The sequence below is a fragment of the Achroia grisella genome, unplaced genomic scaffold, assembly GCF_030625045.1.
Source record: "Achroia grisella isolate CSIRO2021 unplaced genomic scaffold, CSIRO_AGI_Agris_v1 utg149, whole genome shotgun sequence".
Classification (NCBI taxonomy): Eukaryota; Metazoa; Arthropoda; class Insecta; order Lepidoptera; family Pyralidae; genus Achroia; species Achroia grisella.
The window spans coordinates 1,198,349-1,215,434 of NW_026712644.1; the positions used below are offsets into that span (position 1 = coordinate 1,198,349).

A 17,086-nucleotide genomic window follows, 5' to 3' on the forward strand; every position below is an offset into this window, starting at 1 on the left:
CAATTTAAAGCTGCTCTTAGAAATATACTGATTGGTAAAACTTACTACACGGTTGGTGATTTCCTGACTGATACATTGACGTAAAGACAATTGATTAATGACTATCGGTATGATGACGTAGTACAGTAATTTTATTTCATTAAACATTAATTGTACCTACAATTTGAAATTTTGCACACCTCTTACGAGGTCAATGTACGGATCTCAACAACATATTTTTAACACCTTATTGTTTACCTACATTTGGCAAATAAAGTATTATTATTATTACATATATATATATAGATATATATATTTATTATATCTCCCTTTTTACGGGGGTAATATATTCAAACACGCGGGCCTTAGCCAAGCATGGATGAGTTATGTGATGAAGATAGAAATTTTCTGACTATTCGGCATGTGTTTAGTATGACGGCTTTTTGTAATAGGTCTATTGTAGAGGAGGGGATATGCAACGTGTCTAGGTGTTTGTTCAGACTTTTTGGTATAACTCCTGTAGATGACAAAACTATGGGTACTATGTGGATGGTGTGTGCTTTCCATTGTTTTTTTAATTCTATTGCTAGATCTGTGTACTTTGTACTTTATTATTATTATTATTATGAAATCATTACGGGACCATCAATTAACCCAGTTAAAAGTACACTTCAGGTAAGTCCAAACTTACAAAGTTATGATACCCATTAATTAAAATTATAATCATTTATTTGTAATGTCAACGGATGCTGAAGTTTTAAAGGCATTCGGAGGCTTCTCTGTTATAAGCCGCCTTGTTTGTGAATAACTTAGGTACTTTAAGTAAATTAACTTATATATAACACAATGAATACCTTTTGTTGTGAATGTATATCGCCACTCAGAATAGGAGAATAATATAATAGAATTCACTCGACTAATTAGAAACTTGTATTCAATACGGTTACCTAGAATTTTAATTAGGAATATTAAATTTTGTTATAATTAATTTAATGCCGTAGATGTATATACAATATCATCTAATATAGTAGAGCCTGTTTTAAAAGTAATAAACAACTGTAGTCGTAACATGGATATCATGCTAACGTGATATCTGTAGTGTTATACCTATTGTTAGAACTTTAATTATGAATGTTAAATATTGAAATAATTCAATTATCAATCTAGATGATATTAATAATAATCTCATGACAATTCACACAGCGCCATCCAGACTTAAATTAAGTTAATTAAAGCTTGTGTTATGGATAGTATAATTGCTAACTGGTACAAATATATAAATATATTTTTTCTATTTAAATATGTACTTATTATACTAGATTTATACACAATATCATCTAATATAGTAGAGCTCGTATTAAAAGTAATAAACAACTGCAGTAGTATCATGGGCATTGCCTGATAACGTGACATCCGTAGTGCTGCTATCCCTATTGTTACAATTTTAATTATGAATATTAAATTTGGTAATAATTAATTTAATACGTAGATACATAATATTATCTAATATCTTAGAGCCTGTTTTAAAAGTAATAAACAACTATAGTAGTATCATGGGCATCGCATGATAACGTGATATCTTTAATGCAATTATACTCATTGATTAGAATTTTAAATATTAAAATCATTAATTTATCACCGCAGATGTATTCATAATGTCATCTAATACATCATTGTAGAGCTAGATGTAAAAGGAATAAACAACTTTTTTATATTTTATTAAAATTAATTGTAGGAAATACATGAGTATCATGGGCATAACATGATAACGTACGTTTATTTAGTGTAGTATAAGCATCATAATTTGTTTAACTTATATCAATTTTCGGTTGGGGGCCTGGTGATCTGTATTACAGGTTATGCCTATCTCAGACACCAGCTCCTCGCAGCAAATCGATTAAAATAATAAATTTAAGTATTTTACTATAAAAAATACTACATGTATTGTTGCCATCATGTTTGTGAGGAGAAATAAATAAATCATATTATATTATATTATTATGTATATACAAGTAAGCGATTCGGTCTCGAATGACAGGCTTGTAATTCCTTCTCCCTACATGTGGCTAGGCAACGGTGTTGCCGCGCGATAATGGAAAATTTATTATTCGTAATTTTTTATGCACAATAATACCCAATATTCTCTCAACTCGACAATTCTTACTCCATATCCCAGCTCATCTATCTGGTTTCGTCCACTATTCCTTCGCCGTTCAGGCTACTAAACTTTGGAATGACTTACTCCTTAATATCAAGACCGCCACGAGTAGATTTTCTTTTAAACGTAAACTGTGGGACTACTATCTAAATTCGTAAATTTGTTTTTTTTTTATTTATTTTATTTTTCTCTCGTTTCACTTTACCTTATATATTTCTTTTTATTCTCTGTGGTGTAACTGTCAGATAGTTGTGTATGTATTGTGTATGAGTATGTATTTGTATATCATATTATATATTCCTTCTTTGTTTATATATGTTTATATTTATGTATTATTGTAAATGTAATAGTATAAATATTATTATATCATTTTTTATGCCTTGATTTTGTTTTGTTATAATTATTTTTGCACCGCCAACAATTTTTCTCTGTACCACCTATGGTTGACTGGTAGAAAATACCGCATGGTGTTAAGTCCGCCAAATGTACTGTTACTTTTGTTCTGTGTGCATTAAAGTTATATAAATAAATAAAAATAAATACCCTTTTATTATTATTATTTTAAAAAAGTATGTCAAAAGTAGCGTACACAGTTTGTTTTTAGTTTATCGTCTGACAGCGATCTATTACTCTAGAATTCCGCCATAAATTTTGTTATGAAGTCACTTGATGCAATCTATCCCAGCTAGTAAAGTTCACTCAATTTCAAAACTAAGTTAACTCAATACTGCCTTACAGTACACGCTGTTCTAGTAAATACATTTATAAAGTCGTAGAGATTGTTAATAATGGGAAATAGTTTTCACATTAGGTTTTGTTCCTGGTCGGGACTGAAATTATTTTAAAGGATTGCCTTCATTTATAACCTGCAACCGACAGGGGGGGGGGGAGGGTCAGTTGTCAGTTCTTCTCAGCTCGAAGGCACTCTGAACTGATGATAGAATCTGTAATAAATTTACTTGAATAAAGTTGAATAAAAATTTATGGATTTGATTTGAGTCGATCAGATTTGATTTTCTATCTTTTCGGTCCATGTACGAAACAGTAAACTTCTAACCGTTATCCAATTCTTCTATATGTTCATTTCAGCAGAAAAAGTTATGATGTGGTCAAAAAGATTTGAACTCCTTACGGTTAAAGTCGGGTTAAAAAACCACTGAGCTACGACGTTATTCAGTTCCTTTACAGTACAGCACAAAGAGTTGTATTCTGGTCAGAAACTGAAAATAAAAGATGAACACTTTAGCAACAGTTACCATAAATTTCTGGTAGTTATCTGAGCTAAGTTCATAAACCTGTCATGATTTCGTACGGAGGTAGCCCCTATCTCACCTATTTCACACGCCAAGCAATTATACCTTGCCTTTATCTCATTATTTGGGGTCAGCGCAGTATATCAGCTTTCTATGTTTCGTCAGAATTTGCATCGCCAAGCAATGAGAAAATAAATTGATGTACAAAGATTTTTGACTTCGATCACATTTGAACTAGCTTTCGATCCAAATCGGGGTAGTGATCCAGTAAGCCACGACGTTATCTAGTTCCTTTCTATGCCAGTACAGCACAAAGAGTTATATATGTGGTCAGAAACTGAAAATAAAACATGAACACGTTAGCAACACTTACCATAAATTCGTGGTAGTTATCTGAGCCAAGTCCATAAAGCTGACATGCCCGTTGCCAACTCGATGACACTCGTAAAGCGCTTTGTTTTGTGGTCTCACGAATTCAAGTTACGGACAATTAAACATTAAGTTTTGTCACAACCCTTATATTTAGCACTAGTTACATCCCGCAGCTTCGTCTATGTTATTTTAAGTAAGAAGTATACATAATAATATCGCAGGACAATTCACAAAGCGCCATGTAGTAAAAATAGACGTTAATGGTGAAAAGGTGAAAATTTAAGATTTTAAGTATGTATAAGATAGGATTCTAAAAAATAATATAAAATTTCCACAAAAAAGAAATGGAGTAGACCCCCGTTATGACTCAAAGATATAAAAATTAATTTACGTCCTATTCTTAGAACTACTAAACATACACATAAAATTTCATAAGAATCGATCAAGCGAATTCGGAGAAGTTTTGTTACGAACACTGTAATGCGAGAATTTTATATTGTTATGAATTCGAAGTGCTTCTGTTACAAACACTGCCCTGAGAATTTTAGATATTATATTAAATGAACACATATTTTGAACTTAACCCTACTCTACAATTAAAATTCGTACATTCAATTCGTTAGCTATCCAAACTGCCTAAACAGCATACAATTAAGTAATTCCCACACTTTAGTATAATCAATTAGTAAACAAACTGAGTTCTACGACCCTATTTATATTGTAATGAGGGTAGGCATAATTTTTTATGATCATATTACTGAGACTTACTATTATGGTATTGCGAAGGTTGAGGAGTATTGTTACCTTTTCAGTAATTAACTAACTGACCTCTCGACTTCGTATATGTATAACTTTATTGTTTAACAGCCCCGGCGGTCTAATGGCTTAGCACACCGCCTTATTACCGATGGTCATCGGTTCGATTCCTCTCAAGGTACAAACATGTCATGAGAATGATTGTTTGAATCGTCTGAGTGTTTTTTACGTATGTTATATATGTCTTTTCGAAAAAAAAAATTAAAACATCATATTATCTTCCTATCAGTTGTCTAGTGTCCATAACACAAGCTCTACATAGCTTGGAACTAGATGGCGCTATGTGAATTGTCCTGAGATATTATTATTGTAAAGCGATTAAAATAAAACAAACAATGAATTTTAAACAAAAATTACCACAATAGATACATGTCTGGATGCCGCCCAGAAAACCGTTACGTCGTTACAGAGATCAGCGCACACTAACAAATAAACAGACAAATATTTATATAACAGTTTTTGTTTAAAATTCTATTCTGTCAAGTTCCCCAGTAATAGATATTCTCATATACAAATATTCTACGTACAAACAGCGACCAGTAACATTTTCAATCTCATCTCTGAAACCGCTGGACCGATTTTGACGGGACTTGCACTCGCAGATAGCTAATGTTATAAGGAGTAACTTAAGCACCTTTTGTTTTAGAAATTTTATTTATATTAATAAAAAACGATAATTGAATAAATTTCTTCTAAGATGTTTGTACTCGATTGATAAACCATAATAATGGGTTAGTCCACCGCCTTATTACCGATGGTCGTCGGTTCGATTCCTCTCAAGGTACAAACATGTCATGAGAATGATTGTTTGAATCGGTCTGAGTGTCAATCAAGTCGCCCAATAATAGTTATTCTCATATACATACGTACATATATATACATAGATTGCTGGCCTAGAATTTCATAGCAACATTTACACGGTGAATCCATTACCGTAGACCAATTGACTTTGCGGCTAGTGCGGTTATAGTAAATATTTGCAAATGTTTGGGTTAATTTTCAAATATTTGTCCCACTTGACTTCGAAATCACAAAGGAAATATACAATATTACCAATATTACAATTTCATGACTATTTTTAACATCATCATCATCATCGCAGCCCGGAAGACGTCCACTGCTGGACATAGGCCTCCCCCAAAGATCTCCACGACGATCGGTCCTGCGCTGCTCGCATCCAATGCCTTCCCGCGATCTTGACCAGATCGTCGGTCCACCTTGCTGGAGGCCTTCCCACGCTGCGTCTTCCGGTCCGTGGTCGCCACTCGAGGACTTTACTGCCCCAACGGTCATCTGTCCTATTTTTAACATTAATGTAAAATGATATTTTAAAAAAAAGGAAAGAAAGAATTTTATTACACGTATTAGTAGAATTAAATTATTATTGACCGTTAGAAATAACATAACGGTTAGGTTTAAAAAAACAATATATCATTGAAAATAGAATTTGAAATCGTTGTTTTTTTTTATCAAACTATATTAAAAACTAAAATGTCATAAACGACAACCTTCGTACTCCGTAATTCCTCTGCTTTATCTTACGTATTTTTACATAGTACAAAATAAAGTCGCTTCCGTTGTTTGTTCGCCTAGATCTTTTAAACTACGCAACGGATTTTAATGCAGTTTTCAGCAATAGATAGAGTGATTCAAGAGGAATTTTTATGTATATAATACATGTACGAACGAGCGAAACCGGGCTTGTAGCTAGTAAGAAAATAACAGACAGTCTCATAATAATAAAGTTGAAGGCCATACATGAAAAACACGGTCATTCCGTTCAGATGTGGAATGAATAATTAAGTAAGGTAAAAAGTGGGATGAAATGGTGTTTGTGGTGAAATACTTAGAATATAGTATCTGTCATTTGTCATCAAAATTAAAGAAAGAAAACGTGAAGAAATTAAAATATCTGCACGGCAGACGTTTGGGGAGTAGACAAGTAGTCTTTGATCTGTTAACAAAGAAAAAATGTAGAAATGGCTACATGATATATTATATAGATGTTAGGCGACACATAAACGATTACTTAAGTGATGAGCGTGCAATAATAGTTCATGCACGGGATTTTCATTTAATGTCAAACTTTAAGACCTACATAAGTACACATTAAATTAATTAACTCTTTTTTAAAAAAAAAAATTCAGTTGAGTTTATTGCCAGTTCTTCAGTTTATTGAATCTACATATATACTGATCTGGACGGTAGGGAAAGAATATTAATATTAAGAATTAGTTCATAAGCGGCGAAACAAACATAATTTATTCATGTAGGACATCATTACTTAGTATAAAACAAAGTCGCTGTCGCTGTCTGTCCGTCCCTATGTATGCTTAAATCTTTAAAACTACGCAACGGATTTTAAAGCGATTTAATAGATATAGTGATTCAAGAGGAAGGTATATAGATTATACATGTACAGCCATGCGAAGCCGTGGCGAGTAGTTTTGATTATCATCCATTAAAAAAAATATATCATATAATAAACAAAGTTATAAGCATTTAGACGAATCCGCAGTGGGCCACTAGTTCAGTATGAAATATATAGACTGCCTCGGTGATGCCGAAGCCACACCGCCTTACTTCAGATAGTCGCTGGTACGATTCCTCGCTCAAACATTTGTATTCATGAGTATGATTGTTTATATCATCCTGGGTGTTTTCTATGTATAATATGTATGTATTTACGAAAAAAATAAAATTATGTATTTGTATCAGTCATCTAGTACCCATAACACAAGCTGTAGACATCGCTGCTGTTCGAACCAACCGATTTGCATCATCTTCACTTATGCTAGCAGCTGAGGAGTGGAACTCTCTCTCGCCTATGTTTGCTGCCTCTTACAACATTGGGTTTTTCAAATTAAGAGTGAATAGACACTATTTCAGCTTACTCGTAATATCTTAGACCGCATCATCATTTAACATCAGGTGAGATTGCGGTTAAACGCGCTCAAATTTAGAAATGAAAAACAAATTTAGCTACCTTAACTTGGGTTTGGATGGGGCTGAGTGAATTGTCCTAAAAGTATTATTATTTTATATTTCGTTTATTAACCAATATAAAAAACTTCTTTACATATATAGCAAGTCATAACATACTTCACATTTATATAAATTCAATCCAATTACAATTACATTAATAAATAAAATTACATTAATTAAATACGTACACAATATAACTAATAACATAATATGTTTCGTAGTCATTATTACGACATAATTATATTTAAGTCTAAATAAAATATTAAAAAAAGAATGTTTTTCAAAAAAAGATTTTATTTCAGTTTTGAATTGTTTTGGGGGTAATTCTCTTACTTGCACAGGTAGTTTATTTTACATTATGATTTTTATACTAATGACTTGTTTAAAAGTTTTACCAAGTCTTGTTTTAGGCAACTGTTATTATTTATATATTATATATAAGTAGGTACAATAAACTGTTGCGTTCTGAATCATGAGTAGTATTATATAAAGATGCACTTGTTCATTACTAACTACACATATGTATATAGTTTTATATAAAAGTGTATTTATTTTTATTTTACCTAAATGTCGTTTGGCTAAAGTTAGTAATTCGTTTTATGGCAATTGCGTAAGGTTTTACAATAAAATACCAGAGTCTGTTATAAATCTGCCAGAAAAAAGATTTAAATGTCAAATAAAACAGTTCCTTTGCAAAAAAGCTTACTATAAAATTGAAGAATTCGTTAACGATAATAATGTTTTTATAGAAAAACTTTAAATCCATAGCACTGACAATATTATCTGGTTACATTAATAATGAGTGCGTAGCGACTTCTATGTTGATTATCGCATGCCTCTTACTTGTTATACTGTAATTATTTATATAAAAAAAAAAACATCTATTAAAAAGAGCAACACACAAGTTTCTTGCTCATTCTTCTTGTGATGAATCTGCATTCCGAATGAGTGATAGAATCAAAATATGACTATTCAAAAGTGCTTGTAATGAGTTTATTTGAATAAAGATTATTTCTATTTCTATTTCTATTTACAAATGTAAGAATTTTATGTGATGCAAATTTTTGTGATAATAATAATAAAATAATAAAAATAATAATTTAAAAAGTTATGAGCATTCAGAATCCGCAGCAGCCCTAGATTAGTATGAAATATCTCAATGTTCCTGTTGACAGTACGAACATTGTATACATTATGATTCTTGTATCATAACCTATTCATTGTAACTACTTATGTTAATTTTAATGAGCGTCAGCATTTTACTGGCAGTAAACCAGCTGTAAACAACATAAATTCTTGTACTAATGCTGTTTTGAATTAATTTACCAGCTGAAATGTTAATGGCGGAAGCAGTATGGTAAGGTTAGGCTTTTGCTTATGTTCAGCGTGCAAATAATAACATGATCATTACTACTTTATTAGACGGCCCGGTAAACTTTCGACGGCCGCGATGTTTTAGCGGTTTAGCAAACAGTCTTACTTCCGATGGTCGCGAGATCCATTTTTTTACTATTAATGGGTTTGCGCTTGGTCTTACCTCATCTGATGGGAAATGATGGTTAAACCTAGGATGTAACGCCCTTACACAGACGATATTCACCATATCGACTATCACCATAGACTTGAAGAATCTGGGATTGTATTTCTCCGGGAACACGAATGCTGGAGTGTGTTCCACTCTTTGGCAGGGCGGGTTAAAAATGACGATGCGAACCGCTTGGTGCGAATATGTGGAATTTCGACGACGAGGGAGGAAGTCCTACGGTTGGTCGTGTAGTTCGGTGGTAGAAAGGAGAAGGCAAGACCATTTCTCGTACTGTGAAATAGTTGCTAGTTCCATTTCCACTCCGATCGATTCAAACGGGGACTGAAATTTCGGTGGCCAGAGCCAAGTTCGAACCTCAAGCCCTCAGACTAAAATAGTATTCATCAGGCGGGAGTTGGCTTTCAGCCGCTACATACATCCTTCCGCAGGTTTGCAGAGACATTTGCACTCGCCTCTATCGTCCGACGAAGCTGCAGCCAACAGCATTAGAGTAGATCTAAAAATTGTTCCATTTCTCACGCGGTGCAAGCATTTGTATCCGAATTAAAATATCTAGTACAAAATAGACGCTAGCCAACGTTTGTTCAAACTTAGCTCCCAAAACATTGTCTTTACGTATCTACATTTGCCACCATAACTGTATCACTTAATATTTCTTATACATCAGTTATTACTTCACCAATATTTACTTTTATCTTTACATTAGTATCACATATAAATTTCATTCAATTAGTTATTAATTCTTTAGCGTTTACTTCTACAATAAAATCATAATTATTATCCTTGAAATATACTCGTAATTCATTTTACTTCAGATGTAAAAGCGAGTAATAAGCCCCTTTTCACGCTAGTGAAGTTTTACGCCCCTACTCAACTGTACACCGTCGTAAAACGTCAATGGTGGAAGATTTTCGCGAGTCATTTGTATAAAACTACGGCGAGTGGAACTTGTCCTGGTTTACTACCTATTTTAGTTTATGAGCAGAGAAAACAATCAGCGAGACGTTACTGCGTACGACCTTCATTCAATTTGCATTGTGCAAACACATTTAATGTAAGCTTCTATTATACTTCATACATACAAAATATATATAATGCAATGCAAAATAATTTAGTATTTCTTTTTATAATTAGTATTTCTATTCTCCCTATTATAATAATAATAATTATGACACTTAGCTCAGCGTCATCGAGTCCCAAATTAATCAGAACGTCTACTATGAGTTTAGTATTATAAATAATAATTAAATATATTTATATACATAATATATGTAGAAATATTTAGACCAATAAAAATGATTATATGAATGCATATATTTGTATCATGCAAGAAATTAGACAGAAGATCATTGGATATAAGAAGGTGTGTGTGATGGTCTGCTAAATTCCTGAATTTGTCTAATTAGAAAAGGATAATCTTAAACAGGTGATAATGTGTGAACTGCGCTAATAGCATCCCATCCCAGAGAAGAACGAGTAAATAATGACATCTCGGTCCTTCGTTCATAAGGAATTTTCTTTAATAATTTTTAAAAGAAATGCGTACCTACTTTGCTTTGGTAGCAATAACCAAATCAAATCCAAAATCATTTAATTTTGATAAATATAGGATAGTTTGGCCTTTAATTTTGTTAATTCCTATATTAATTCTTGTTTTTTAAACAGTTTCAATCTTTTAACCTAGCTTATAAATTGTGTATCTGTTTAACATTTTAAAAATATTAAAAATCCCTTTTTTGACCAACTAACGTTATACAAAGTCGTCTCCCAAATAATCGTCTAAATAACGTCAATATATGCTATTTGATCCATAGATCCATCCTGTACATATTTGATATGTTTTGTTTCAGGTATCTTGGATTAGAAGAAAAGATTATCATCTCTTGACTGTTGGGTTGACTACGTACAGCTCGGATCAGAGATTTCAAGCCATACATCTCCAGCATTCAGAGGTAAGCTAATAAAAAACTTATCTTTTTGTAGAGGAATATAGAATGGTGGATCCGTCAGCACTAATGGTATACGCTAGTATATTGCCATTGAAATATGATGGGATGTAAAACTTCAGGTGAAATCAAGTCAGTTAAGCGACGTGGCAAATTCATCAAGAATTAATCATTAGAGTTAATATAGAAAACTACTAGGAAAAAATATTTCCTTTAATAAAAAGGTATCTATATAAAAAAGTAAAGCAGAAAGGTTAGTTGAATAATGAGTAATATGGTATATGTAAGGGAGATTCTATTATGTGTAACCGTGGAAGATACCCACGATAATCTTGTTTCTGCTGTTGGTAGCTTAATTTTAAGCTATGTCCTGGTTTAAAGCTTGATCAACTGATGATGACTGACCTGAAAAACGATATAGTTTTTTTCAAATTCAAATTCAAAATATCTTTATTCATGTAGGTATATTACAGACTCTTATGATATGTCAAATCTACCGTCACTTCGGAATGATATCGAGATGAGAAGAACTGACAAGAAACTCAGCTCGTATTTTTTTCAAATAATAGTGGAACATATTTACAATAATATACAGTCATTAAAATTCAAATTTGGGTCCCAAATTCAGTCCCCACAAGCAGCACCCGTACAGTAAGAAAGGGAGTGACTAACGAAATGATTGTGAACAGAGATGAAAAAACATATTACGCCAACACTAATTGATTTAGTTATGACAAGGAAATGAAGGGAAAGGATGATGAAATGATTAATTCGGATGTAGGCGAACACATAAAATATATTAAATTCAAGACATTTAACAAAACACTTGACAATTTAGTAATAGATGAGATTTAACTCATCGACCATAAATCTGATTTAGAGACAATAAACACCTACTCCAATTTCGATTTATAGATCCCGAAGATCGTATATTCAAATATCACACGTTAAACTTTATAGTGGTATTGTACACTAAAATAAAAATATTTTTATTCTTGTAGATCTATTACTTTAAGTAGTAAGTAGCAACTTACGATATGTTCTGACATATCATAAGTAGCTGTAATAGATCTACAACCTTAAGACTTTCTTAGCTCAAAACTATCTGGAAAAGTAGTTTTGAGTTAAAAAGAACTGACAAGAGAATCTGCTCTCTTTTCAAACGATATTGTATATGTAACAAAATAATATATTTAACATTAATTTGGATGGATAGAAAGGTAGAGGATGACCAAAAAAAGATGGATGGATTGTGTGAAAGATGATATGTTAAGAGGAGAGTAAGTTCAGAAATGACGGCTGGTAGGGATCAGTGGAAGAAGATGACATACTGCGCCGAAGTAATGGGATAAAGGCAAGGCAATGATGTTGATTGTATATTATTACAAAAAATAGTCTGTTTTTATGAGACTATTGTTGCCAATTATTTTACTACGCTGAATTGCGTCCAACACATGACCCGAGAGTTCAAATCTGGCAACACCAAAAAAGAAAAAACTTTGTGTGGTAATTTATATTTCTAACTACAAATAAAAAAATATTCCGAGAAATGCCCAGACTCGCTCCTTGCCACATTATATTGCGATATGTGGGCATGTCAAATGTCGCGTTTACCAATATTGACAGTTTTAAAGCATATGGGTTACCGACACGACAATATTATTATTATTTATTTATTTCAGTCAACTAGGCCCATTGTATGTATGTATGTATGTATATGTATGTTGGACTCCAGTCTCCGCAATTAGCCTCTTATTCGGGCCGTTGTACGTGCAGACTAGGCCCATTATAATATATTTATATAAACCATAATACATATGAAATAATATTTAAAAACTAATATATTGATATTGCCTCTGTGATGACGGCACTGACGACGGCAATCTACCACGATATGTATTCATAATAATAATAATACCCCTGGACAATTAACACAGTGCCATCTAGTCCCACACTAAGCAGAGCTTGCTTTATAGGTACTCGACAACTAATATAAATACTTAGATATGTATATATAGAAAACATCCAGATCAATACAAACAATCATACTCATAAATACAAATGTTTGTACCGTGCGAGGAATCACACCCGCGACTATCGAAAGAAAAACGGGTGCTAGACCACCGAGGTGTTCGAATTCATATATTGCTTTATTTATATTATTAACCGGGTCTTAACACGAATAATCTTATGGCAAATAAAGGTATTTACCTCTCTTGACGTTTCGACTAGGTTGCACTAGCCGTGGTCACGAGCTGACTGGAGTAACAGCGATGTCAATGTAGATAGGTGACAGCAGTCTTCATCTACCGGTACTAGATTGTTTAACGAAAGTTCGATCATATGTAATTTTAAGCCATCTTCTCTGTTAGGTCTCGAGAGAGATAAATACCTTTATTTGACATAAAATTATTCGTGTTAAGACCCGGTTAATAATTTAAATAATGTATGTTGAACACGAAAGTTTAAAATTAACTATTTCATATATTCTAAAATATGTGCCAATTAACCGAGACTATAAAACAAAGAAAAAGCTGCTTCAAATATGTGTTAAGTATTATGAAAATATAACATTATTAACTCTAATTATCTTAACTAATAAAACCGAGATGCAAAGACTTAAAAGATTAGATCCACAAGCAATTAGCGGAGCATCTTTTTGTTGTTCTTTTGAAACAATCTTAAGTCTGTTATTAGCTGCCGCTGAATTTAAACAGGCTGAAAATTCTAGCATTGAAGAGTCAGTTTCTTAATATTCTGCTACGAAATATAACGTATAATTTTTTATTGGAAATTTTCGTGTTCTTGAAAATCCAATCCAAGTTCATAGTAAGTAAAGTCAATAAGGTACAAAATTGTGTGTATTTCAGTCGGCAAACAATTTGCTATGTAGCTATATTATAATTTTGAGCATAAACATGACAGTTTTTCGAACTATTCTAATGATGTTGGGTGTATCTGGCCTTTACAGCTTCGTCAAACGAGATATGAGTATAGATGGCACTCCAAACCTGTGGAAGGACTTATGGAACTCCGACCTGACGGATACGACATTAGTGTAAGCTGCTAGGGGTTCGAATCTCGACTAAGGCCTGTCGTAATTTCTATCCCCGTTTTGAACGGGGCATCGATTATCGTATGTACTGAAGTTCATGTATGCACCTTACGTGCAACAATCGCGGGTTCGAATCCATGATATAAACATTTGTATTCATAAGTATGATTGTTTAAATTGTTCTGGATGTTTTCTATGTATTAATATACACAGAAAACATCCAGATCAGAAAACATTCGAATATAATACACCATTTACAAAAAAATGGCGCTGTGTTAATTGTCCAGGATCATTTATTATATTATTACTATACTTTATAGGTAAAGTATAGTAATAATATAATAAATTATTACTATACTTTACCTACTATACTTTACGTAATTGGATAGGTCCAATTACATAAAAAAATTCTAACACACAAGTTAATTTCATCACCAGACAGTAAGCACAATAGGCTTAACTCCAAATTGACAGTTACGGATAAAATCGTATTTTTAGTCATCCTGATTTTTATTTGAGAAGCGAATTTATGTCGTCCCAATTGGCTCAGTAAATATTAATACTGGAGGGGAGATTAAACTCAATTTATCCAATTTAAATATCGTCCGAAAATAGATGGATGAAAAGGAAATATTTCAGAGGCAATGACCATACTTTATTAGTAGTACAGTTTTAGGTTAACCGCAAACACACTTTGAGGTTTTGTTTGCATATCCGGTTAATTAAGCTATTAATAGTATTAAATTAATTTTAATCTTTTACTTTACATCATATATATAATAATAATAATAATAATAATCTCAGGACAATTCACACAGAGCCATCTAGACCCAAGTTAAGCTAACTAGAGCTTGTGTTATGGGTACTAGATAACTGATACATATACATAGATATTTTTTTTTTGTAAATACATACATATTATACATAGAAAACAAAACACCCAGACCGATACAAACAATCATACTCATGAATACAAATGTTTCTGCCTTGACCGCTAGACCAACGACGCGTCAAAGGATTTAAATGAATAATAATAATTGTGATCGGTTTAGCACACCATTTTGTGTGTTCGATTCCTCGCATGGCAGAAACATTTGTATTCATAAGTCTGATTGTTTGTATCGGTCTGTGTGTTTTCTATGTATAATATGTATGTATTTATATAAGTTGTCTAGTACCTATATCACAAGGTTTAACTACCTTAGCTTGGGTCTAGATGGCGCTGTGTGAATTGTCCTAAGATTATTATTATATTATATATTACGACAACTCACCCAGACTGATACAAACAATCATACTCATAAATAAAAATGTTTATACAATATAAAGAATCGAAAGTGTGTTAAATCACTAGACCATAGAGGCATGACGACCTTTTGTTTGTTTGTTTGTAGTTCAAAAAAGCTGAGGAATTTAATAATTTAATCATTAACGCACCCAAGCGATTCGCTAGTTTAGAACTATGACCCGGTCATTGGGCTCTCTAAAATATGGTCGAGCGCAGTGATGGCTGGCTCATCCGTCATACTCGTGAACGAGTGCTGCTTGTAGGGACTGGTCTACTCTTATCACTACGACTGATTTAATCTTATTGTATATTTATATTTGACACTAATAAATTAGTGCTGGTTGGTAGTTTGTATTCACACGTTTCGACTTGTAAAATGTGAACTTACAAGAATTATTTAAAAGAGCAACACACAAGTTTCTTGCTCGTTTTTCTTGTGATGAGACAGATTTTCGAATGAGCGGTAGATTAAAAAAAATGTTATGACCATTCAAAAGTACTTAAATTAAGTTTATTTGAATAAATGATTTTCTATTCTATTCTAGAACAATATATAAAATTGAACAAAAATGTTTGCACCGTGCTAGGAATCGAACCCATCGGATGTAAAACGGTGTGCTAAACCACTAAACCACCGACGCCGGCATATTTTTTTTTATGGATGATAATGTAATGGTACATTCGCCTGCGCTAACGGTTTACGCTGGCGGGGCACCAGTGGAGGATGATAAATTGAGCATGAGGTCAGGTCAGTTAGCCCATCGTGACAAATTCACCATGAATTTATCACGATGGTATCCAAGGGGAACCACGTGGAGGTCAACCTGACATGGTACATTGATAGCAATAGGATTCTCAGTCCACATGACTAACAATGCCCATTCCCTCTGCTTTCCTTACATATTGTAGTACAGAAAAGTCGTGAAATTCAATCATTTGTAATACATAAATAAATTATTATTATTATTATTATTATTCTTTCCTTTTTTTCTCTTCATTTGTAATGGGAGACTGGGTGAAGATATTGTTGTATTGTATATATTTAAATTGTGGCTTTCTGTAGGAGAATGTTTTGGATGGATGAATGTTTAATGTTTGCAGACTATTTTGAAGTATTTTGGGTACAATACCGGTAGAGGAAAGTACAATGGGTACAGTGTGTACAGTATCAGCTCGCCATTGTGTTCTTACCTCTATTGCAAGATCCTGATATTATTATTATTATTATTATTATTACAATTGTATTGTATATAAAATGCTGAATGTTGGTTTTCTTTGACAGGATTGGACGCTAAAGGTCCGTTTCGTCCAAAAACGTGATGCAGGAATCTACGAGTGCCAAGTATCGTCTCATCCGCCCACTAGCATATTCTTACGCCTCGATGTAGTTGGTAAGTTGTTATTTCTTATACCAGTTCTTAATCCTGGCTAAATCTGCTTTATTTTTATATAATAAAACTAGCTGACGCAGCAAAGATTGTTGTGCCAATAAAATTAGAATCGCTATTCAAAAATAGGGGTTGATGATAGAAGGGTGAAAGTATAGGGTTGTATGTATTTTTAATTCCACATTAAAAAAATGTCATAAAAATGTTAGGGATGGACAACCTTTATCTCATAGTAGTATGGATAATAGACAGTAGCCGATTCTCAATTTTTCTGAATATGCATGTAAAATATCTTAAAAA

At 32.7% G+C, this 17,086-nt stretch overlaps 1 protein-coding gene across 1 annotated transcript in view; it reads left to right on the plus strand.

Annotated features, from left to right (window-relative positions):
- Window positions 1-17,086, plus strand: part of LOC131840708 (uncharacterized) — a 61,621-nt gene that overhangs the window by 24,391 nt on the left and 20,144 nt on the right. The window contains exons 3-4 of the mRNA XM_059188898.1: window positions 10,960-11,061; window positions 16,681-16,789. Coding sequence (XP_059044881.1) covers window positions 10,960-11,061; window positions 16,681-16,789 — 211 coding nt within the window. The remainder of the gene's footprint in view (window positions 1-10,959; window positions 11,062-16,680; window positions 16,790-17,086) is intronic.